The sequence below is a fragment of the Babylonia areolata genome, chromosome 23 (genome assembly GCF_041734735.1).
Source record: "Babylonia areolata isolate BAREFJ2019XMU chromosome 23, ASM4173473v1, whole genome shotgun sequence".
Taxonomy (NCBI): domain Eukaryota; kingdom Metazoa; phylum Mollusca; class Gastropoda; order Neogastropoda; family Buccinidae; genus Babylonia; species Babylonia areolata.
The window spans coordinates 36,989,984-37,016,650 of record NC_134898.1 but is presented as its reverse complement, the minus strand read 5'-3'; the positions used below and the strand labels follow the sequence as shown (position 1 = coordinate 37,016,650).

Genomic DNA, 26,667 nt, shown 5'->3' with positions numbered 1-26,667 from the left:
ACCCTATTCCACCCCAAGAAAACCAAGCAGATCAGATAAATAACACACACACACACACACAGGCAGTGTGTGTGCAGTGCCTGTGTCTCAGTGTGTCTGTGCCGTGTGCGTACACCGAGTAGTGCCGGCGCACGTCACTGCGGGCTGTGCGTTCTTGTGTGTGTGTGTGTGTGTGTGTGTGTGTGTGTCAGTGTGTGTGGTGTGTGCCGGTGTGTGTGAGAGCTGAGCCTCACTGAGTAGTGTGTGCGCGCGCGCGCGTGCGTGCGTGAGTACAGTACGTGTATGCGTGTGTGTGTGTGCAGTGCCAGCGTGCCACACCACACACACACACACACACACACACGGCACACACACACACACACACACACACACACGGCACACACACACACACACACACACACACATTTGCTGCACTTTCAGCGCGTGCAACACGGGAGCACTGTAGGTATAGCCCGGTCAAGTGCGTGGCCATTCGATCGGTCATTTTGTAATCAAATTCCGGGGTTGTCTCCATTGATCAAAATGGGTGGTCCATCTATTTTTAGGACAGTGGGTTGTCTCCACCTGTTTTTGAAAGTCACTTCCGATAGCTACTTCCGTTCCAGCATCATGGAGAAACTCAAGGTTTGTTATTTCGTCTGTGTTCATTGTTTTGTTATCAATTTAAGACACTTGACACATATTAACATTGTGCTTAATTTGATTAAGTTTTCAGTTACGTATTTTATGTTTAATATCGTTCCTAAATGTTTCTGTTTCGCATTTCTTGAGACAAGCCGAATGTGCTAAAAAGCACGTGTTGAAAACGAAGCTTGAAAATCTCAGCTGCATTCGGTAGCGTGTGCAGGTTTCCCCACAATAACGTCTGTTTTTCTGTTCAATTTCTCATCCCACTGCCCTCCCCTAGACTTCCTGCGCTCACTTATATGCATGTTTATGGATCAGGGAAACAAATTAATTTTTTTTAGTTTTTACACTTCAGGATGCACTATTCAACATTTTTATAAAACGTACTGATACTGACATCAGTTTCAAATATTTTATCTATCTTTGATTCTATCTATATCTATCTATCCATCAATCTATCTTTTACATTCTTTAGTACCTAACTACCTATAACTATTCATCAATTTTTTTGCAGAAATAACTGAAAAGTTTACTTCTTTAGTTTCTTATCAATAACATACTTTTGAAAAATGTTTTGGTAACAACATGCAATCTCTTAACCCCAAATATATTGAAGAATGGTTTTGAAGAATTCCTGTCACTGTTGAGTATTTCGGTCAGATATTAAGAATAAACTATTTTGGCAAACAAGATTGAAGATTTATGTTGGTTAACATGGAATTTCTCTTTTATTCATTAAAAAAAAACCCTGTTTGATTCCATTGTGGTTTCACAGTGTGTTCTTGTCAGTTTATGTCACTGTGTATAACTATATGTCTGTGTGTATGTCACTGTGTCATGTTGTGTTTGTCACTCTGTCAGTGTGTGTGTGTGTGTGTGTGTGTGTGTGTGTGTGTGTGTGTGTGCCAACTAATTTAAAGACAGTCATCAGACTGATCAGTATATTGATGTTGGTTATTATGATTATGTAAAGGTATAAATAATGGAAAAAAACAAATACTTTGAGATGCTGAGAGTCTACATTTACTACTAGATTTAGATGTTATGATATATATATGTGTGTGTGTGTGTGTGTATGAAATGTCTAATTTGTCAGATCTCTGATATATCTGTTGGAAATATTCATATTAATCGTAATTTAGCAAACATGCAAATTAATATTAGAAGAACAGAAGCAAGGCATTCTTTTCAACTGTCTCTTGACAACTAGAGTCTAGGCAGTGAGCTGTAGTTTAGAGATGCTATTTTATGGAAGTCCATTTTGACTATGAGTCAGTTTCAGTTATGCTAGTGCCTTGCTTTCAATAGATGAAGTGATACTAGTTGGAACCCTGTGCTTTCAACAAACTGAAAATTAGAACTGATGATACAGCTAAACAGGAAATATAATTGAAAACTGTGTGACAACTGACATGTGTCATGATCTAATACTTTGAGATTGACTATATTAGTATATATGTACTGGAATGTTGTTACGATTGCTTTGCAGCAACTTGAACAAGGCTTGGCCTTTGACAGCGATTCTGGGGAGTCTGATGCCAGTGATGGAGAATCTAAGGTGACCTGTTTGTTTTTTTGTTTTTGTTTACTACTAATACTAGTGTAATCACTTATCAGTTTATGGTTTATTAAAATATTCATTTTTCTGATCTGAGATCATATAAAATTATGAATGATACAATAGTATTTATTGGTATGCAGTTTTTGTTGTTGTCTTTTCTCAAGCTGATTGCTATGATTTAGTATAAAGTTTTTGTGAGGTGAGAACTAGGAATGTGTATTTAGGAACACATGTTTATCTTATTGTTTATGATATATACAGATATATCTGTATCATTTATGTAATGACAAATGATAAATTGAAGCATTTTGCATTATGATGTGGCATACACAAAATGACAAATGTGCTTGCAAACACACACAGTAACACACACATGCGCGCGCGCGCACACACACACACACACACACACACACATTGTCTCTCTCATGCATATGCACATTCCACAATCTGCAACAGTGAGTGTACATGCATGAGTGAGTGTGTGTGAGAGAGAGAGAGAGAGAGAGAGAGTCATTTTGTGTGCTTCATGATAAATTCTGAGTCAAGTTTGAATTTTACTTTAGCTTCAGGTCATAGGAAACAATACACACTCGGTGAAACAAAAGACCAATCAAATAAAAAGCACACACAAGAAAAGAAAGGAACCGGTCTCTTACTGCCTGATTCAGAGCAAGTGATGGACATTTCATTCCTTGTGGTTCACACTGTCTCAAAGAGAAGCTGAACAAGCTTTTGAAGTTGGCACTTAATAAGTTATTTGTTTTGCCCAGTTTTGAAATTGTAATATTATTATCATTATGAATATCATACTTCAGTCTTCTTCCAAATCAAACCCAGGTGTTTCTGTCAATGTTACCAGTTGAGTTCGTCATTGATTTCACTTGTTCAGTGAAAAAAACAAAAACCAAAAAAACCAAGAAAACAACCCCCCCCCCCCCCCCCCCCCCCTGAAAAAAAAAAAAAAAAACAAAAACAGGTTGTACTGGGTGCTTTATAACGTTCTGTTACAATACAGTGTTTGTTTTACTTGTGAACTGTCAGTAAACATGTACATTTTTGTTTATAAATCGTAGGATCTGCAACTAGTTATTTGCACTTGCAGGAAATATGCACAAGTAGAAGTGATGATAAAGTGTTTTTTTTTTTTTTTTTTTTTTTTTTTTTTTAATAAATCAAGAGCACTTTTGATTACCTCAGGGTCTTTCTTATTGCTTGTCAGTTTTGTTGTTTTTGTTGTTGTTTTTTTTACATTGCCTATATCTTCCTCTTTTTTTCTCTCCCCTTGCAGCAGGATGTGGATGAGAAGTCCCATGCGAGGCTTCTTGATGCCATCTCCACCATGGATGGCAGCAAAAGGTATGTGAGTTCAGCCATGCCACTAATTTTCTTCACTGCTTGCGGTGCATTTCTGCTGTTTGTGTACGATAAAGATCAGCATTGAAAACAAGTAAATTCGCAACAAAACAAAACAAAACAAAAACAAACAAAAAATTCTGATTATAAATATTTATCAGATTCTAATAAAAAATATTTATTGTTTTCACTCCCTCATTAACTCTTTGCTGTTCCTCTGACTGTTAACTTCTGAAACTTCCTCGTGTCAATACAAGAACCTTTCCTCTTTACTACTCCTCATGTCATATGGAACAACCTGGTTCTGTCTCTGCGTTTCACTCTCCACTAAAAATCTATCTTTTCAAAACATTTCTGAAAGCACTCTCTGCTTCCTTCTTCTCCAGCACCATCCTTGTCAACTTTGGATGCATAGCGAATGAGGGAGGGAGAGTGAGGGGTGGGAAGGGGAGGGGTTTTGAGAGAGTGGTCATGAATGATTTACGTAATTTGTAATCTTTTCTTTCATGTAAAGTGCCTTGAGCTCTTAGAGATAAAGGTCACTATATAAATGTACATTATTATTATCATTCTTCTTCTTCTTATCATCATCATCATCATCAACATTTTAATCATTATCAATATTATTACAATTATTATTGTTATTATTAAGTATAGAATTGTGCTGTCAGCAAAGTGAGAGCTGTACGATGAATGGTTTCTCCACTGCATTTGGAATTCACTCACAGCTAATTCTTTTGTGAAGGACTCTGACTCTCAAACCAGGAGGCAAGATTACACTGGCTTTTATTGGCAATCTTGGGGTCTAGTTGGCTTTTGGGTATCGTCCCAATGCCGACTGACATAAAGCCCTCTTGGGTGATCAGTATCAGCATCAGTAGCTCAAGGAGGCATCACTACGTTTGGACAAATCCATATAGGATTCACCACATCTGCTAAGCAGATGCCTGACCAGCAGCGTAACCCAAAGTACTTAGTCAAGCCTAAAGAAAGGCTGAGAGAGTGGGGGTTAACTTGGGCAAGACACATTACTGTAATCAGATTCACCCAGATAGTTGGGATAGCAGTTGCCTCCCCTGCTGTTCTGATTGTCATAGTATGACAGACTGACTGTCATACAAACACACACACACATGTACAGGCACAGTCACAAACACAGAAAAGTTTCAGGTTCAATTTTTCAAGAAGACATCACTGCATTCGGTCAAAACCAATATATGTTACACCACATCTGCTTAGCAGATGCCTGACCAGCAGCATAACCCAGCACGCTTAGTTAGGCCTTAAGTTCATGCATGCATATATACATTTATTTGTCTACCTATCAGAGGGGATTTCATTTACAGAATTTTACCAGAGGCCAACTCTTGTTGTTGCCTTGGGTTTTTTTCAATGCGCCAAGTATGTGTTGCACATGGGACCTCAGTTTATCATCTCATCCGAATGACGAGATGCTTGGTCAAACTTGGGAGAAAAGGCAAGAGCGTGAATCGAACCCAGACCCTCACAGACACTGTATTGGCAGATGAGCATCTCAGCCATTACTGCTGGCAGGATTGTTTTGGCAAGAGGTTTCTGTCATAATGAAGAATTTTTATTAGACATACAGGATTAAAACAATAGAAGTTGTTTTATTCCTTTGCTTCAGGCTTACCCACACCTTGCGAGGTGTCCATGGACAGAGCATGTCAGAGAGTGGGCTGGTGCCTCAAGATGGTCAGTAGTTTTTCTTTTTTTAATCTTTCTTTTTTTTTTTTTTTAATTACTTTTGACTCATGTGTAAACAAAGTGAGTCTGTGTGTGTGTGTGTGTGTGTGTGTGTGTGTGTCCATGGTATACTTTAACAAATTCATTTTCTCTTGAAATACTTTGTCTGCCAATACCAAGTTTAAAGGTAGTGGGAACAAATAATCTTTACAGTCATACCAAAAAAAGTTTATAAGCCTTCCAGATTCAGCTGTATTTCTGTATCATGTTTGGTTTATTTTGTTTAGAATCCTGATCCAGAAATTTATCATTGCGCTCATCGGAGTTGCCGGAACGTATGTTTGGGTTTGAAGAGGGCATGATATTGTTTTTGTTTGCAGTTACAAAAAAAGAAATACAAATTCTGGACAGAACAGATATAATGACATTAACTACACCTTCGATGTGTTAAAAGCGAATGAATATTATAAAGTGGATACTGATTTAACTAGAATGATAAAAAAGATTTAATCAGCAGTAGCTCTCACTGAGTTTCAGTAGGCTTAGCGCACACGGTCTGTGCAGATCTTGAGAAAACAGCTACATGTTGCGGTGTGCCTGAGGCGATGGCAGCGTCTCCTTCACTGCAAACTATGAAAACTTTCTGAAATAATCAAGATACATCAAAATAACATGATTTAAATGTTGTTATGAACTCAAATGCAGTAATCAATTTCTAGTGCTGAAAAACCATGAATTTAGATATTGATTTTCATTGTCAGTTGGCAGATGCATTCTAGTGCAGCAGGTTAGTCTACTTGCCACTGACCCTTTCGCATGTGGTTCAGTTCCACTCCATTGCCTCATTATGGGCTCATGGCACATCATGACATGGGTTTAGAAAGTATTCTTTGCTTTTGTGCTCAGTGCAGTGTTTATGGGCACAGTGTTGGCACATGGATTTAGAAAGTTTTCTGTGTGTTTTTGTGTTCAGTGCAGTGTTTAAGTGTACAGTGTTTATGCGTGTAGTGCATTATTTATGTGTGCAGTGCAGTGTTTATGTATGCGGTGCAGTGTTTATATGTACGAATACCACTATGAAGTGTTAATGTGTACAATTTTAGGCAAATGGATTCAGCGTTCTCTGCATGTTTTTGTGTACAGTGCAGTGTTTATGTGTAGAGTGTAGTGTTTTTGCAGTGTTCATGTGTGCAGTGCAGCGTTCATGTATACAGTGTTTATGTGTGCATTGTGTACATTGCAGGAAGATGGATTCAGAAAGTTTTCTGTGGGTTTTGTGTACAGTGCAATGTGCTGTGCAGTGTTATTGTGTTCAGTTCAGGCACATGGATTTGGTAGGTTTTCTGTGTATAGTGCAGTGCTTGTGTGTTGATTGCAGTGTATATGTGTTCATTGCAGTGTTTATGTGTACAGTGCAGGCAGATGGATTCAGAAAGTTCTGTGTTCAATGCAGTGTTTATGTGTCCAGTGCAGCGTTTATGTGTATGGTACAGGCAGATGGATTCAGAAAGTTCTTTACGTACAATGCAGTGTTTGTTTGTTTGTTTGTAGTACAGTGCAGTGTTTATGTGTATAGTACAGGCAGATGGATTCAGAAAGTTCTTTACGTACAATGCAGTGTTTGTTTGTTTGTTTGTAGTACAGTGCAGTGTTTATGTGTATAGTACAGGCAGATGGATTCAGAAAGTTCTCAGTGTACAATACCGTATTTGTTTATAGTACAGTGCAGTGATTCTGTGTACAGTACAGGCAGATGGATTCAGAAAGTTCTCTGTGTACAATACCGTGTTTGTTTGTAGTACAGTGCAGTGTTCATGTGTACAGTGCAGTGTTTATGTGTACAGTGCAGGCAGATGGATTCAGAAAGTTATCTGTGTACAATACAGTGTTTGTTTGTTGTACAGTGCAGTGTTCCTGTGTACAGTGCAGTGTTTATGTGTACAGTGCAGGCAGATGGATTCAGAAAGTTCTCTGTGTACAATACCGTGTTTGTTTGTAGTACAGTGCAGTGTTTATGTGTACAGTGCAGTGTTTATGTGTACGGTGCAGGTAGATGGATTCAGAAAGTTATCTGTGTACAATACAGTGTTTGTTGTACAGTGCAGTGTTTCTGTGTACAGTGCAGTATTTATGTGTACAGTACAGGCAGATGGATTCGGAAAGTTCTCTACGTACAATGCAGTGTTTGTTTGTAGTACAGTGCAGTGTTCATGTGTACAGTGCAGTGTTCATGTGTACAGTACAGGCAGATGGATTCAGAAAGTTCTCTGTGTGCAATACTGTGTGTGTTTGTAGTACAGTGCAGTGTTCATGTGTACAGTGCAGTGTTTATGTGTACAGTGCAGGCAGATGGATTCAGAAAGTTATCTGTGTGCAATACTGTGTGTGTTTGTAGTACAGTGCAGTGTTCATGTGTACAGTGCAGTGTTTATGTGTACAGTGCAGGCAGATGGATTCAGAAAGTTATCTGTGTACAATACAGTGTTTGTTTGTTGTACAGTGCAGTGTTTCTGTGTACAGTGCATTATTTATGTGCACAATACAGGCAGATTGATTCAGAAAGTTCTGTGTGTACAGTTCAGGCAGACACGCTGATGTCGGACCTGATGAGCAGTCTTCAGAAGTCGGCCTCTCATGGTGTGATCAAGAAACAGCTGAAGTCAACCCTGACAACAGGAGGTGTTGTGGAGACGCCCGCCCCGAAACACATCAAGGAAAAAGTCAGTGGTGGGGAATGAGAGCTGGACCGTGTGTGTGTTTGTGTGTGTGTGTGTGTGTGTGTGTGTGTGTGCGTGGGATGAGGGGGTGGGGAGGGTGCGTGTGGATTTATAAATGAGTGAGTGACTCTGCGTTTGAAAATGTTTTCTGGCTGTTTATTTTGTGTGTGTGTATGCGTGTGTGTATGTGTGTGTGTGTGTGTGTGTGTGTGTGTGTGCACTGTATGTGTACTGTTTGTTTTAGACTTGTTGTTGTTATTTTTTTATTTCAAAAAAGAAGAAAACAAATGTGTACAAACAATATGAATATGAAGCCAAAGCTTGTGATGTGCTGTTCATTTTCATTTTTCTTTTTATCATTTTGTTTTTTGCTACTCCGTGATTAAGCACAGCTTTTGCCTCCCACCCTCCCTCTTACACCTCCCGCCCACTCCACTTTTGAAAAGATAGTTTGGTCATGACTTGTTCCTTCTGTTCACAGAGTCAGCGATCAGCTGGCTATGAGAAGACTGTGAAAGAGGTTTCCAGATGGGACTCTGTCGTGAATGCCAACAGGAAGGTGAGGAATTACATTGTGTGTCTCTGTGCTTTGGCTGGTTGCCTGTGCATGCGAATGTGTGTTTGTGTGTACGTGTATGAGCACACATGATTTTAAGAGTGTGACTGTATGTGACTTTCTCAGAGGAGTCCTGCATATTCCATACATGATGAACTGGTTAAACTGAAGAACAGATAAGGTTTTATTTTTTTTGTGTTTTTTTTCCTTATACCAGTTTATCATTAAAGAACTGCACTTTTTTCTCATATGTGTGTGCCTTAGAACTGTCTCCTTTTAATTTGTGTCTGTGTAATATACATGTATTACAGGAAAAAGTATTCTGCATAACAGAAAACAGATTAATTAACAAATTGTTTTTTCTCTCGCTCTCTCTCTCTGTTGCAAATTTATATCTTGCAAAACTATTTGCTAATCCTTTATCCTGTATTATAGATACTGACAATGGTTGGTTTTTTGTTTTTTCTATACTGTAATTGTATTGTATTTATTGGAATTTTTTTTTTTTTACACTGACATGGATATGATCTTAATGAACTTTTATTCTCTGTAATGCATGTTCTGGAGTGATGGCCTAGAGGTAACGCGTCGGCCTAGGAAGTGAGAGAATCTGAGCACGCTAGTTTGAATTCGCGGCTCTACTGCCGATTTTTTCTCCCCCTCCGCTTGACCTTGAGTGGTGGTCTGGATGCTAGTCATTCGGATAAGATGATAAACAGAGGTCCTATGTGTGGCATGCACTGACGCACATGAAAGAACCCACAGCAACAAAAGACTTGCTTCTGGCAAAATTCTGTAGAAAAATCCACTTCGATAGGAAAAACGAAAAAAAACTGCGTGCAGGAAAAAATACAAAGAAAAGGGGTGGCGCTGGAGTGTAGCGACACACTCTCCCAGGGTAGAGCAGCCGGAATTTCACACAGAGAAATCTGTTGTGATAAAAAAGAGAAATATGAATACGAAATACGAAAATTACTTGTAAATTTGAGATTTTTTCCCCCCCTGACTGAAGAACATTTTTTTTTCATTTTTTGTATCCCCGTGCAGTATATATGATGAAGAATTACTTCCTTTTTTTGTCTTTTCCTGGAGAATTACTTTTCAGTTATGATTCTTTTTCCTTGATGTGTATAGACTGAAGAACTACTTCTTTTCACTCTCTTTACTATATGTACTTATTAATTTTGATATTAAATAACTACTCACTGTTTTTAATTTTTTTTTAATTCTTCTTATTTACCACCTGTGAAATGTGTATAATGAAGAACTACTTTATAAAGGAAAAAAAAGATTCTTCCCCCTGTGTTGTATGTGTACTGAAGAGGTGCTTTGCTCTACAGGCCCCCCAACTAAAGTTCCCCCTGGAGCAGCCGACAACCAAGCTGCTGAACATTCAGACACAGTACAGGGTAGGTCACTGTCTGTCTGTCTGTCTGTCTGTCTGTCTGTCTGTCTGTCTGTCTGTCTGTCGGTCGGTCGGTCGGTCGGTATGTCTGTTTGTCATGTATGCCCTATGTTGGACTGGCAAGTCACAGCACTCAATGTGGGATAGATGTGGGGAAAAAACAGACATTAGAAAAAGTGTAATAGATACACAGATGTTTACAGTTTAGTGAGACAAATATGAAAAAAACAACAACCCATGACAATATTTTCGCATATATATGCCTTATGGAAAAGTAATAAATGCACCACAACATATGGAAAATGTGATCAATGGGGGAAATTTCATGGTTTAGTAAGGCAAGTATAAGTGAAATTGAATGACCAGACTGCCAAGGAAAAATATAATGCATGCTTGAATGTTGAGTCTCACCAAGAAAATGGACAGTTTCAACGTTTGCACTTTTTAAAAGGTGAAGAGAGAAATGTTCAAGACTAATCTTGCACTACACTTAGAAGACAGTTTGAACACAATACTTCTTTTTCTTCTTTGTTCGTGGGCTGCAACTCTGTTCACTCGTATGTACACGAGTGGGCTTTTAGGTGTATGACCGTTTTTACCCTGCCATTTACTCAGCCATACTCTGTTTTTGGGGGTGTGCATGCTAGGTATGTTCGGAGATTAGAAAAGAGAGATAAACCACTCGCGGCAGGCCCCTTCTTACTGTCTATAACAGTGCTGAAGCCGTTTTGGGGCACACACGCAGTGCGGAAGGGTGGGGGTAAATCACCCTCTCCTTCCCCACCTGAAGGAAACTGGTCGGTTCGACGGTTCAGCTGCAGTAAAGCGAAAGTTAAGTTATGCCTGGAATTTCCCACGTGTAGTAAGATTCGCTGTATACAATGAAAACCGATTCATTTTTGCTTTGGTTTTTAGCACGTTTGCATCTGCTTGAATGTAGATAATATCAAAAGAAAATAAAGCAGCTCCCCCCCCCCCTCCCCACACCAACTCCCCCCCCTCCCCCAGCGCAATGTTGCACATGAGAGAGACGGTTATAAATTATTGAACTGCGTTTTCGTAACGCTACTTTTTCTTCACACTTTCTGGTTTACATCACCATTTCTTCAACAAAAAAAAAAAAAAAAAAATATATATATATATATATCAAAACATAAAACACATACTCAGCTCTGTCTCTCTTCTAACATCTGTCTATACATACATACATGAATACATATATACATAATTTCATATAGATCTATCAGTATGTAAATCTAAATCTATCTATATGTACATAATCATATATATAATTCATATATATACGAACGCTTCATGTTGCCCGAGCAGACCGTTGTATTGTGCTCTATCTCTCTCTCTAAGTCTCTGTCTCTGTCTCTCTCTCTCTCCGGAGTTTTACATGGCTGTTAAAAGCATCTACGATTCTGTACTTGTATGTGTTCGTGACAAAGGTATTTATTCAAGAGGGGTTAAACAAGGTTGTATGCCAAGCACACAGCTGTTTTCCTTTTTCATCGGTGAATTGGCAGTGGAGTTATCAAAGAAGGGGAGACATGGAATACAAATGATACCTGGTGCAACAGATTTGCTCTTAATGCTATTTGCTGATGATGTTGTTCTCTTGTCTGACACACCCATAGGGTTACAAAATCCATTAAATGCCCTTAAGCAAGAAACAGACAGACTACAACAAACAGTGAATCTCGTTAAGACCAATATTATAGTTTTCCGCAATGGAGGTCATCTTTCGACTCGTGAAAAATGGTGCTGTGGTGATAGGGAAATAAAAGTAACCAATACATATAAATATTTAGGAATGTTATTCACAACAAAATTGAGTTTGACATCTGCGTGGGATGAAGCAAACAGAAAAGGGAAAAAAGGTGTAATCCAAATTATAAAATCACTCAGGAGACTGCGTTCGACTGACGCTTTCCTTTCGTTTGGGCGGGGCAAAGGCAGCTCATGAATAATGAATGCGTGCCGCGGCGCAGGCTGCCTGGCTTCAGCAATTTCTGCAAGTGGTTTATCTCTCTTTTCTAATCTCCGGTATGTTCTTGTTTCCATAACACACCGAATGCTGACATGGATTACAGGATCTTTAACGTGTGTATTTGATCTTCTGCTTGCGTATACACATGAAGGGGGTTCAGGCACAAGCAGGTCTGCACATAATGTTGACCTGGGAGATTGGAAAAATCTCCACCATTTACCCACCAGGGGCTGTCACCGAGATTTGAACCCAGGCCTGTCAGATTGAAAGTCTAATGCTTTAACCATTCGGCTGTTGCACCTGTCATTCACGCAATACAATGCACTATCACTTAATCACTCACAGGTAAAATTCTCGTGTCTGCTCAGACAATCAAAAATCGCAGATACTACTGTCTGCTCAGGCACAAATAAATAATCCCATAAAAACAATGATAAGAAACATACAAGCATAAGCACACATTAAAAAAAAAAGAAAAAAAAAAGAGAGATGAACAGCATGAAAATGTAACTCTGTCATTCCTGACACACAGAGACATGCACACATGCTTGCACATAAAAACAAATTCTTTATGTGTGCCTGACCAGACACTAGTATTTGCGATTTTATGTGTCTACCACATACTTGTCCAGAGTCCAAAAACAAGACAACTGTTCTTTCAAAAAGTAGCCGACCAGTTTCTACCGAACACATATCTGTCCCTAGGAGATATTTTGAATAGTTATTCATTACTTCAAAAAATTTTCTGAACGTTTGATTCAAAGTCCAGTTGGTATCTACCTTTGACTGATCACATTTTTGTTATCATTAGCATGCTTGTTATTGTTATGTAGATTTTTTTTGATTTTTTTTTATGCTGCCCCATCACCTGCACCGTTTCAGTGGCATTACTCCCACGCCGCTCATTTAGATTCCCCCATACAGGGCCACACCCGGGTTCATCCGTCGCAGTTCCGGCGTCGACAGTCCACAGGGAACCATCGATGTTAGGTCGCCAGTTATGTAGATATTTAACTCACTGTTATAATTCATGTTATCATTCACTGTTGGTACAGTCCTTCGTAGCTCTTCTCTTTCTGCTACTCACTACAGTCATCCAGCCACCTCTTCTCATGTACCCCATGCACACACACTTTTTTTTTTCTTAAAAACTTTTTTTTTTTTCTTAAAAACTTTTTTTTTTTTACCCGTCTACTATCATTAAATAGTGAAAAGACATTAAACTAAACTAAAACAAAGGAAAAAATATACACATGCAGTTTCAGACCTTGCCTTTGGTTTCAGTGTCCTGCACTTGTTGTTCCAACATGCCAGTCATGACTGTGTTTCAGCCTGTGACGGACTTGGAGAAGGCGATGAAAGCGGAGCTGGCGAAAATCAACCCGGATCATAAGATCGCCAAGGGCAAGGTGTTCACTCCGGCTGAGGAACGGCAGATGGCCGCCATGAGTCTGGAAGAGGTCAGAGCGTTGTATTGTGTTGCGTTGTGTTGTATTGTGTCTTGTTATGTTGTACTACTCTTTTGCTACAAAAGATTTCTTCCGTCTGAAATTTGGGCTGCTCTCCCTTGGGAGAATGTATCACTACTGTGCAGCATCACCCAGTTTGTTTTTGTTTTTTGTTTGTTTTTTTTTTGCTTGCGAGCTTATTTATTTTCCTTTCAAAGTAGGATCTAGTCATTTGGATGAGACGATAAACAAGATCCCATGTGTATGCATGCACTTAACTCGTGTAAAAGAACCCACAGCAACAACTGGATTGTCGTAGGCAAAATCACATTGAAAAATACCCCAACACTTTGATAATAACTAAATAAGAAAACAAACACACTTGCAGGCAGAAAAAGCAAAACAAAAAATGGGAGGGGGAGCAGTGGGGGTGGCACTGCACTATAGCAATGCGCTCTCCACAGGGAGAGGAGCCAGAATATTACACTCAGAAATTTGTTGTTACAAAATACAGTACAGTACACTACAGTACAGTACATTGCGATGCAACACAATACTATGCAATGCAGTGCAATGCGGTGCAAAGCAACACAGTGCAAAGCAACACAATGCAAAGCAACACGATACAGTACAACACAATATAACACAATACAATACAATACAAAAAAGTCTTAAGATTATTGACACGTTGTTTTGATGGTGTTGTCTAACGGCTGATTGCTGATGCTGTGCTGTGCAGGCCAAAGAGAGGCGTGCAGAACTGCTCAGAATGAGGGCCATCATGTACACCAAGAACAGCAAACTGCGATGGCAAAACAAAATCAAAAGTAAAAGGTGAGCCTTGATAGAACTGTAGCCGGGATGTGTGAGACGATTGGCCAACGAAATTGTTGGGCTGAGAGTTTGAATTTGACCACTGTGTGATGTATTTCATGATTGGTCGATCAAGTTTTCTCATGGATCAGCAGGTGTGGAGGGGCATTGTAGGCTTATTAATCAACGCTAATTTTTCTTGTCTTGTTTCAGTTTAGAGATTCTTGATGTCTCAAAGCTATCGCTAACACATAGCAGTGCAGACTTTGTTTGCTGTGAATCACGTTTAATGATTAACTCATGAACAAATTTTTTTGTCATCGTTTCCACAGCCCACCAAACACTGACATGGATTATGGGATCTTTAATGTGCGTATTTTATCTTCTGTGTGTGTACACACACGAAGGGGGTTAACTTATGGCACTAGCAGGTCTTCACATCTGTTGACCTGGGAGATTGGTAAAGTCTCCACCCTTCACCCACCAGGTGCTGTGACCGGGATTCAAACCCGGGACCCTCAGACTGAACGTCCAACACTTTAACCACTTGACTCTTGCTCACGTCAGTAGATTGATTGATTGATTGATTGATGTGGATACTTATATAGTGCCTATCCTCGGTCAGAGACCAAGCTCTAAGCGCTTTACAAACACAGGGACATTTGCACCACAGGCTGCCTACCTGGGTAGAGCCGACTGACGGCTGCCACTGGGCGCTCATCATTCGTTTCCTGTGTCATTCAATCAGATTTCAGACGCACACACATACACACTCAGACAGACATGTAACATTTTACGTGTATGACCGTTTTTTGTTTTTTTTAAAAATTTATTTACCCCGCCATGTAGGCAGCCATACTCCGTTTTCGGGGGTGTGCATACTGGGTATATTCTTGTTTCCATAACCCACCGAACGCTGACATGGATTACAGGATCTTAACGTGCGTATTTGATCTTCTGCACGCACATACACACGAAGGGGGTTCAGGCACTAGCAGGTCTGCACATATACTGACCTGGGAGATCGGAAAAATGTCCACCCTTTACCCACCAGGTGCACCGAGATTCGAACCCAGGACCCTCAGATTGAAAGTCCAGTGCTTTAACCATTCGGCTGTTGCACCTGTCAGAGCACCCAATAGAGCACCTATTCTGGTAATAAAAATTGAACATTGTAAAGAGTTCTTTGCTCTTTTTTTCTCATTAGGCCCAACTTTCCCTCTTGTGTTTGTAGTAGAAATTTTCTCCACATTTAGTTTAGAAAAAAGAAGAAGAAGAAGTTTGACCAACGAGAACTTTTGTTGCAGATATCGGCGCGCATTGAAAAAGGAGAAAGAGAAGAAGGCGGAGAAAGCACTAGAAGAACTGGCGATAACTGATCCGCAGGCTTTGGTGGATAAACTGGAGGAGAGCGACAGACAACGAATCTTGGTATGTGTCATGGTGTATGAGATTTTTCTCCTTTTTTTCCCTATGATTTTTAAATCATATAACTGAATATACATACAACAAGCAACATTATACGTGGAAGTACAACTGCATTACGGTATGTGAAGAAGTGATAATCCAAAATAAAGAGTCTAGTTTATCACAGCTAGCTATTCTGAAACAAGGCGCCAAAGACAACAATGGCAAAGTACATCCCAAAAGGAAATGAGGAAGAACACATATTCCTTACACAAAAGCTGTTCTCCGTCCATACTATGAAATTTGGGATGGTTTACCGGAAACCTTGTATAAGACATTAGGTGTGATTGTGGGAAATATGTAGGTTTGGTGGCCACTTACACTGTAGTGAAATATACTTGGCCTTTGATTGAGTTATAAATTATACATGTATCATAACTGTATTAACAGTTAGCATATATTCCTCAATCAGTCTGAATGTTTATACATAAACGGCCAGGACTTTTATGTGGAAGCCATCTCGTTTTAAAAGCATCAGGAAAAAACTTTTTTTCCCTTGCTACAGTTTGCTTGTATTACTCTTTGATTGGATATGTATATATTTTTGAGTTTGACTTGATGTTCTCTGTTGAACAGGAGCGAGGACGGCTGCGACATGCCGGAGGGAAAAAGTTTGCCGTTCAGGCAAAGATTTTCTCAAAGTATGACACGGAGGTATGTTACGTTGATGGTGGTTTTGTTTCATGTCACAGTTGGTCAGCCCATCTTGGGAGTTAGGCATAGCTGTATTTGTGTGGGAGGGTGCGCGTGTGGGTGTGTGTGTGCTTTCCTGTGTGTGTATGTGTGTGTGTGATTGTGTGTGTGTGTGTGTGTGTGTGTGTGTGTGTGTGTGTGAGTGTGTGTGATAGTCTGTGTGTGTGTGTGAGTGTGTGAGCGTGAGTGAGTATGTATGTCTTTGCCCCAATGTGTGACAGGTGGTAAGGTCATACAGCCGCCTTAAGAGGGAACAGACATTAAATTATCTGGTATCAACAGTGTTACCTTTGACAGAAACAGGCAGGAGACAGCGAGTGCAGGTTGGGGGTGGGGTGCAGGTATGGGGCATTGTATTGAAAAAGGCCAACCAGTTAGGTCCATTTTTTGTTCAGTTTTAAACTTAGTATCACAAACAACAAAATTGTACATTGTTATCATTTTTGGTGCAGAGCCATATGGTGTGTGGGGCAGGAGGGTAGTGAATATGTAACTTGAGCACATAAGAAAAAAAACAAACAAACAAACAACACAAAAACCATGTAATATTTTCACTTTGAAGGAGAAATGATTTGCTTTGCGTCAGCAGATCATACTGAATAAAATTTGTTAGACTTTACCTGTTGTTGGTAGTGACGTCATTGGTGGCAATGAGTGTCAGCGCATTGTAGGCTGGCTGGAACTGGTGAACAGCAAACTCAGGCAGGAGACTGCATTTGGAAATGACACTTAACCCTTTCGCTGATAGGAAAATAAGATTTAAGTGAAATCTATTTGCCAGGGTTTTTTCACAAAAAACGGGGTATATATGTTAAAAAAAATTCTGTGCTCATTGTTATTGGAGAAAGACCCATAAAAATATATATTTCTGAAAGGTAAATGAATAAAGAATACAAAACACATGATGTTTTCCCATTTTATATATCTTCATTGACATGCTGTTGTTTTGAAATCAGTGTTTTGTTTTTTGTCACATTTTCAACTTTTTGTCAACGAACTCTATGCAAACCAGGGAAAAGTCAGAATATTTTGATGACAAGTTATCTCGTCATTGTGGCAGCGAAGCGTACATGCTTGCGCTGACGAGTTATCTCGTCACATAGACAGCCAAGGGGTTAAGGAAAAGATTTTTGTTTTGTTTTTTGTCTTCAGTTTTATATTACAGTTGTGGAGGAAGAGCAGTGATTTCAGACCAAAACAACTGAGAAAGAAAGAAAGAAGAAAAAAAAAAGGGCCCCAGCCTCATCCCTGACAATATTCAAGCTAATGTTTAATTGGTTGATGTTTGAAGTTGTTTATTATTTTTTTCTTTGTGGCCCCCCGTCCCGCCCCCACTCCCCCAGTAAAAAACAACAACAACCTCTCCTGTTATTGTTTGTTTATTATCGTTTTCTTTGCTGTTTTATTCCCCAGAAGAAAATCTTGTTATTGTTTGTTTATTAATGGTTCCCTTTGTATTACTTATTTATCATCATTGTTGCCTATATTTTATTATTATTTTTTGTTGTTATGTTTTTTTTTTTTGTTTTTTTTGTTGCTGTGGGTTTTTTTTTGTTTGTTTATTTTGTGCGCTTAGAGTTGACTTCATCAAGATTTTGCGCCTTATAAATATTATTATTATTAGTTTTTTTTAAATGTATTTATCTTCATCCGCTCAGCTGTGGTCCACAGACCTCCCCCACAATACAGCTGTGGACCTCTGTCTTCTTTACCCGCACCAATGTCCTTAGGCGACTCAGTACACTCTACTTTCGTCAAATTCTACTTGAGGGACACCTATCGCCTTAGGGATAATGGCTCATCGACTTCTACCAGAGAGATGTCGCACGCCTGCGGGTTGATGGCGCAAGAGCCATCGCTTCTGTGGTAGCTGCACAACAGACCATCACAGCTCACAGACAGTAGAACAGGCGAGCCCTCCACCTTGTCACGCTATTTTGCACTAGTTGGGTCACGGTTAAGTATGTGTAATTAAAAGGAAATTTTCTATCTAAAATTACGTTTAAATAACATACTTACCGTGACCCAAATTTAAGACCCTCCCGTCCTCCCCGCTTCCTGTTCTCCCTGCTTGCTGCGCTGGTGATGGCATATTGCCGTCAAAAGAGGGCGATAACCAGCGGGACAAAGGGGAGGTTACCTACTTCCGGGAGGTTATCGGCCGTAGTTTCGTCTGCTCCGCATGGGCGGATAGTTTGCACAGGACAGGAATGTCAGACCCCTGCCGGAGTCTGCACTAGTTGGGTCACGGTAAGTATGTTATTTAAACGTAATTTTAGATAGAAAATTTCCTTTATTTTATTTTATTATTATTAGTTTTCTCTCAAGGTCTGACTAAGCGCGTTGGCTTACGCTGCTGGTCAGGCATCTGCTTGGCAGATGTGGTGTAGCGTACATATGGATTTGACCGAACGCAGTGACGCCACCTTGAGCTACTGATACTGACACTGATGCTGTTTTCTTCCTGTCCCCTCTTCCAGAAACGGCAGCAGATTCAGAACATGCTGGAAAAGCACAAGAGCCTGAAAAAGAAGAAAGAAGTGGTGATGTCCTCCTCAGAAAGCGAGGACGAGGAGGGGGGAGGGAACTCCAACCTCTGGGTACAGCCCACCACCACCACCACCACCACTGCCAGGCCCCCCCCAGTGGCCACAGCACCTGCCCCAGTCCTCTCCACCCAGCCGATGCAGCTGCTGAAGGAGGAGGGTGGCCCAGCGGAGACTGAGGTAAAGGGGAGGAGCGAAGGGAGTGTTTGCGCACAGGAGACAGGGACTCACACTGAGGTGACACAGATACAGAAATACATGCACATACAGACATGGACACACACACACACACACAGACCTGCATACACACGCATGCACACACACAGAGACATGGACACTCAGAGACATGCACACACGTGCGCACACAAACACACACACACACACACACACACACACACACATGCACACTCAGAGACATGCACACACACACACACACACACACACACACATTAAAGCAAGTTTAGAAAAAGGGGATGAAAAATTATTTTTATAAATAAAAAAAAAAGCAAAAAGCTGCAGGTTACAATACCCTGTAACACGATGTGGTCCCAAAATCTTGTTGTTTTTGCTGTTCAAAATCTTTGTTGTCATTTTTTCCCCAGAAACTATTTTTTGTTCTCGTTTGTTTATTATCGCGTTATTTATTTATTTATTTGTTTATTTATATTTTGCAGCTTGAGATCGTGGAAGAAAAAGAAGTGGTAACGTCGTCCTCAGAAAGTGAGGAGGAGGAGGAGGAAGAAGAAGACTCCACCCAGCAGCAGCCAAGGACGGAGGGTGCCCCAGCAGAGACGGAGGTGAGGGTGATGACGTGAAGGGAGGCACACACACAGAGACAGGGATGCACATGGTGACTCACAGAGACATGGGCTCACACGCACGCATGCACACACACACACACACACACACATATGGACACACAGAAACACAAAACATACACTCACACAAAAAAACAAAAAACAAAAAAAAACCACCACATACCCACAGACACACAGAAACACATACAAAACACACACACACACATACGGACTCAGAGAAACACAAAACACACACACACAAATTAAAAAAAAACCCACAAAAAACACCACAGACACACACAGACACAATACACACACACACACACACACACACATGGACACACACAAAAAAAACAACAACAGAAAAAAAACACCACATACTCACAGACACGCGCGCGCGCACACACACATGGACACACAGAAACACAAAACATACGCACACACACACACACACACAAACACACACACACAGACACAAAACACACGCACACACACACACACACATACACACACACGCAGATAGATATTGAAGAAAAGCAGGTTTCAGAAAAAGGGGGAGGAGGGGGGTGGGGGGGCATGAAAATGAAAAATGCATGCTGCACACGGGACCTCGGCTTATCGTCTCATCCGAATGACTAGCGTCCAGACCACCACTCAATGTCTGGTGGAGGGGGATAAAATATCGGCGGCTGAGCAGTGATTCAAACCAGCACGCTCAGATTCTCTCGCTTTCAAGGTGGACGCGTTACCTCTAGGCCATCACTCCACAGTATTGATTTGTTTTTGTTGAATGCCATCTTAGTGGGAATTTTAAAATTCTATTCTGTACAATGCAATGGGCCTGGATGTGATTCTTCAGGATATTGTGCATTACAACAATGATCCATTGTTATTGTCAGTAACACGTCAGCAGTTGTGAAAGTAAATTGTCCACAATCCATAAACAGTGCCGGGTAATGTCATTATGTGACATGACCTTTGCCTTACAGAATCCTAGGACTAGTCATCATCATGTCCACTATTCTGATGGGTTTTATTTTTTTTTTCTTCTTTCAGGTTGAGAACGGACCCAAGGAGAAAGATGTATCCACCACCCTGCAGGCAAAGGACAACAACAACAGCAACAACAACACCGTCAAACCCAAGAAAACAGCACCAGCAGCAGTGCGCAGGAAACAGGAAACGTCACTGCCTCAGCAAGGCAAGAAGAAAACTAAAAGACCGGCCACAGCATCTGCTCCGGGCAACTCCACCCAGCAGCAACAGCAGCTAACGAAGGAGGGCATCAACGCTGATGCAGACATTGATTCCATGAACCAGTTCCCTGAAGATGGAAGCAGTCTGGGCCAGAAGAAAGGAGACCGCCGGGGTGATGCCGACAAAATCCAGGAGGTGCTCATGACCATCCAGGACGCCTTTGACGACGATGACGTGGTGGCGGACTTTGTGCAGGAGAAGCAGGAGATTGCAGAGGAAGAGAAGGAGAAGGACGTGGACACCTTCCTGCCGGGCTGGGGAAGCTGGGCCGGCGCCGGCATCAAGGTGGCTCCCAAGCTGAGGCAGAGGTGAGGTGGGAGGGGGCGGGAGGCATGCGGCACATGGCACAACACAGAGACGGAAAGACTTAGAGACGCATGCAAGACAGGGACATACACAGAGATATGGACACACACACACACACACACACACACACTCACACAACACACAGAGGGACACACACACACTGGGACACACACTCACATAACACACACACACATACACACACACACACACGCACACGCACACTCACATAACACAGAGGGACACACACACACTGGGACACACACTCACATAACACACACACACACACACACACACACAGACAAACACACACTCACTCACTCACACACACACACACTCACTCACTGTCCACACCCCCCACTCCCCCACACACACACACTTATCTGCTATATATGCACAAGTATGATTCTAAGACAACACAAAGAAATTGTTATTTCAGTTTTCATGAAGGCAAATAAAATCATGTTGCTTATACTGTGTAGACCATATTTGATTTGCCCATAAATCTTTAGAAAATTTCAAAAGGCTAGAGGGGTGTGGGTGGGGGGTGGGGGGAGTAGGGGGCGGGGGTGGAGTGATCAGAACTGCAAACCATGCTAATTGTATCTGGCATTAACCCTTTCACCGCCAGTCAATTTAGAGTGCAAAATTCCCGTGCGCTGTAAACACAGAAAATATTATGGTGTCCAAGAATAGTTGGGGATTTTCCCTCTGATGTGTAGAAAATATGGCCTGTCCTACCACGGAATATAAAGAGCAGTAAGTTCATGGATAACAGACCCATGATCAGGTCACCCTTCAGTGACTTGGGTCCTCTACCAAGATGCTGCAAAAATACTAGTTTGGCAGTGAAAGGGTTAAGGCATGAAAGGGCATTATTTATTATTTCTGATTGTAATGTGTGAAATATTTTAAGGTATTACATTGTCAGACATGGGAGCCTTTTCATTTTTTTCTTTTCTATTTTTGTTATTTCATTTTTTTTTTTTTTTTTTTTTTTCAGGTTCATTGTGAAAGCCCCACCACAGCAAAGACAGGATGATGGCATAGGAAACGTCGTCATTTTAAAGAAAGAAAACAAACTAATAGAAAAGCACAAGGTAAGAAGTAATCCGCAGCTGGTGGTTAGGGAGGGTGTGCAGCCCGCTTTCATCGTGGACTTTTAGTTGCTTGCAGCCCAACACTGTAACCAGCTTCTCTTGGTGTGCACGGCTTTTGTTCAGACAACTTTTTGGCACAGTTTATAAATGGATCAGTTTGAATTCGTAACAGCAGATGAATGACAAGAAACTCGCTCAGAGTAAACATAGAAGACTAAAGCAAATAATGGGTGTAATTATAAAAACAAATTATCTTGTTAACTTGCAAAAATAGTCACTGAAAATGTTCAAAAATCCTTTTGTCAGAACAGCGATTTCAGCGAAAAAAGTTTAGCATTTTGGTGACCTGAAAAAAAAAAGAAAATGGAGACACACATGTGCATGTGGTCCCTGCTAAAAATAGCCAGGGACCCAATGAAAATCTGACGAAAGCAGGCCTGCACTCCCTCCCAATTGTCAGTTATCTTACAAATGTATGTCATTGTGAAACAAAAACAAAAATAAAGAAATGAATGAATAAATGAATATTAACCCATTCAACCTTGGAGAATTTACAGCTTCAGCAGGCTTCCGTGACGTTTTTATGTGGAAAAAATGCAGAAAATACATTGTTTTTCTTCCAGATTACTCGTGGACATGTCCAGAAATACTGTACTAGTTGGTTCCCTTTCCTTATGGTTTATGCATGTGTAGGAACATGAAAACTGTTTTATTGAGACATATTTTGATGCTAGAGCAACGCTCAGGTGCAGGGTTCAGTGAGTTAAAACAGATCAAAAGAGAAAAAAAGTGGGTGAGGGGTGAGTGAACAATTATTCAAAAAAACAATACTCTTGATATTTTGGAATTCTTCATGCCTCAGCTAACACCGAACAGCTTTGTTTGTTTGCTGTGAATCCTATTTGATAATGAACACACAAACTTATAATGAGACATTTTTTGTTGTTTTTTGACTGCACCATCCTACCCCTTCTACTGTGTGGCTGAGCAAGTCGCAGAGGAGGGGCAAGGTGGGGGGTTTTGGAGGAAGGGGGAGGGCTGAATGAGCAAAGTGTGCATACAGGTGTTTAATGGGATCCTTTGATGATGAATAACTGTTTCATCTTGTTGTGTTGGTTTTCTTAATTGCTGTTTTAGTGCTGTTGTTGGGTTTTGTTGTTGGGTTTTTGTATTTGTATGATGCATTGGGTCATGATGTGAGTTAGGGAACAGTGTGTTATAAGAACAATCCACTATCATCATCATTAGTAGTATTTCAGCAGTATTGGCAGTAAACTGTCAACTATTCATAAACAATACCTGGCAGGCAATGTGACATTGATTTTCGCTTCCACAATCCTCTCATCATGATAACATTCAGTGATCGGAAAGCTATTCATAAACAATGCTTGGCAATGTGATATCAATTTTCACTTCCAGAATACCTCTCTTCATCATAACATTCAGTATTTTGATTATTTGTGTGGGTTTTTTTCCCAGGTTGAGAAGGTTCCTCACACCTTCAAGTCGGTGGGCCACATGAAGAAAGTTCTGTCCACCCCCCTGGCTAAGGACAAGAACAACATCAAACCAAAGACTGTGGTGTCCCGAATCGGGCAGATCATCCAACCCTTGCAGGAAACGGTGCTGCTTCATCAGGGCCAGAAAAGAAAGGCGGCCGTGGACATAGACCTCAGTGGCAAGAGATCCAGAGGGAAGAAGAGGAGAAAACATTGATGCATTGTGTGGTGGAGAGATTTTCACCTCTGTGTGTGTGTGTGTGTGTGTGTGTGTCCTTTAACACGTGCCTGTGGTGTTGACTGCATGAACGAGTCTGTGAATGTGCATGTATGAGTGAGTGCACTGTGTATGTGTGTGTGTGTGTATAGGTTGTGTAATTACTATTTTTTAAAAAAAAGCTGGGCCAACAGCAAAATGAGAGCTGAATGATCAATGGTTTTTCCATTGCAATGGGAACTCATTTACAGCTTAGTCTTTCGTGGAGGACTATGACTCTTAAACTGGGAAGCAAGATTGCACTGGCTCTTAGTGCTGCAGCCTTGGGGGCTAGTTGGCCTTTGGGAGCCATCCCTACACCGACTGTCCTGAAACCCTCTTGGCCGAGAGAGTGAGGATGTCACTTGGGCAAGAGACTCTCCACTATAATCAAACACTTGCCCAGATAGTTGGGACAGCAGTTGCCTCCTCTGCTGATGTGATGGTCATAGTCAGACACGACTGACTATCATACATACAATTACTTTACATTTGTAAAGCGCTCATTCTTAAAACTAGTGATTTACATCCAACCTAAACTTTGGTAGGGGTAGGGTACCATCACCAACTGATTGAGGAAATGTGTAGCCAACAGTTAGAACTGATATTAGAATATTGATATCTTGTTGGAATGAATAGCATCATGACAGCCAACATTCTCCAGTGTTGTCTTGTATATTCACACTTTGTAGTGTGTTACACAAGTCAAGGCATGTTACTTTGGTTGTTGCTGGTCGCTTTTGTTTCCTGTTAGAGTGAAACCAGTGTACATGTGTTCCTGCACATATTAATATATAGGTATGTATGTATGTACATACATCATTTATGCAAATGCAAGTGATTGTGCAGAGAGAATGAGTGAGTATATTATGTATGTGTGTGTGTGTGTGTTGTGTGTGTGTGTTAATCATGAAGAAATCAGAAATGAAGATGTTTGTCAATGTTTAATGAATGATTTTGGAATAAATGAATGATACACCTGTGCAATGAGTTTTGCCTGACTCTCTTTCTCTCTATCTTGTGTGTGTGTGTGTGTGTGTGTGTGTGTGTGTAGAGATTCAAGATTCAAAAACTTTATTACTCCAGGATAAAGATTTTAGGCATCGCCCAGTCTTCCATTCTGTCTTTGTGACAACAATAACAATAACACCACTAACGACGACAACACAACAATAATAATTTTGTTAACACTGCTACATCTACTGCTACTACAACGAAGAATGATCACCATCATTAACATCGTAAAAAGTAATAAAACGCACGCATTCACACATTCATATCTATACACATGCACACTTTCTCTCCACCCAACACACACACGCACACACATATATATACTTATGCACATACAGAGACATGACCGAAGTGAGGAACATATAGCGGACATAAAGAGAACAGAGAAACACAACTTTAACACTGTACATATACAAAAGTGATTAATTTGCTGATGCAGATGTTACAGGTAATAACATCCAATTTACAGGCGAACAAGTAAAAACATTAAAGCACAAAGGTAGAAAGAGAGAGAGATATGTATGTAGATATAGATATACATAGATATATATAGTTATATATAGTTATATATGTATATATGATTACTGCCCTATGTGCCCTCTTGCATGTTGGTCAGCAACAAAGATCTGCCACTCTTGATGGGTTTGGGCCAGTCTCTCAATGGTACCACAGGTGTGTTTCATATCTTGAGTTCGCCTTCAACTTTTCTGTGCCAGGTGTTCTTTGGCTTTTGGAGTTTCCTTCCTTGGTTCTACCTTCTGGTGTCCAGTGAAAGGCAGTTAGGCTGCCTGGGTCGATGTTACCATGCTCTCTTTGCCTGACATGTCAAATGTCAAAATAATGAAAATATTTCCATCGCCTTCTTATCAGTTCAGTTCAGTTCTTGGGATTTTTCATAAGCGTTGCAGCTTTTTAGTGTCCCAGTCTGACAATACTTCAATTGGGAAAAAAGGTGTTGCTTTGGGTTCTTTTACATGCGTTAAGTGCACGCTACACGATTCAAAGCAACACAAACCACAATGGAGCGAATGAGAAAGAAGTTTCAGTTTTAAGGATGCTGTCGAAGTGTGTGGACCGATCCAAATACACAACACACCTGGTAGGAAAAAAAAAATTAGGAAAAAAAAGCAGATATCTAACCAATGCTTGAACTCAATGCGCTGGCCAGGGCCTTTAGAGCCTACCCTGGGTATGTGTAAAGCATGAACCAAAAATTGAAATGAACAAAGTAAACGAATATGCAAGTTCATTAAAATTTAATTATAAAAATCGAACGATGCATAGTCAATAGAAGGCAAATGGGTGAAAGGAGAAAGGGCCTTGTTTGCGTTCTTAGCATACTCACACAAGCGTGTACACACACACACACACGCAAACTGGGCCCCCATGGGGGGGGTGGGCATCAGGACCACTGCACATTTCGAGCACTGGGTTTAGTGCATGAGCAAACTCAGCAGTGCTAAGTTTGCTTAGAGGTAAGAATGTTCCTAAGCATACGGAATTTCTTCTTCTTTATCTACTTGACCAACAGTAAGCCAATGAAAATTGTCGCTTT

The 26,667-nt window shown here is 40.6% G+C and overlaps 1 protein-coding gene across 2 annotated transcripts; it reads left to right on the top strand.

The window, feature by feature from the left end:
- Positions 1-583: 583 nt before the first annotated feature.
- LOC143297761 (U3 small nucleolar RNA-associated protein 14 homolog A-like) lies at positions 584-25,043 on the top strand. Of its 2 annotated transcripts, none has more exons than XM_076610229.1 (16): positions 584-624; positions 2,117-2,185; positions 3,477-3,544; positions 5,190-5,257; positions 7,826-7,968; positions 8,447-8,524; positions 9,862-9,930; positions 13,251-13,379; positions 14,107-14,201; positions 15,488-15,611; positions 16,224-16,301; positions 18,821-19,066; positions 19,561-19,683; positions 20,740-21,248; positions 22,247-22,343; positions 23,823-25,043. In XM_076610229.1, exons 1-16 carry the CDS (start codon positions 610-612, stop codon positions 24,057-24,059), a joined length of 2,148 nt encoding a protein of 715 aa, XP_076466344.1. In that variant the 5' UTR covers positions 584-609; the 3' UTR covers positions 24,060-25,043. The 2 variants fall into 2 exon arrangements, with proteins under 2 accessions (XP_076466344.1, XP_076466345.1); XM_076610230.1 differs by having other exon boundaries at positions 595-624; positions 3,480-3,544.
- Positions 25,044-26,667: the final 1,624 nt, after the last annotated feature.

Excerpts from the sequence above, each read along its gene's own strand:
- LOC143297761 (XM_076610229.1), top strand. Across the intron at positions 14,202-15,487 it reads AACAAAATCAAAAGTAAAAG|ATATCGGCGCGCATTGAAAA; the intron begins GTGAGCCTTGAT and ends CTTTTGTTGCAG. Across the intron at positions 16,302-18,820 it reads TCTCAAAGTATGACACGGAG|AAACGGCAGCAGATTCAGAA; the intron begins GTATGTTACGTT and ends CCCCTCTTCCAG.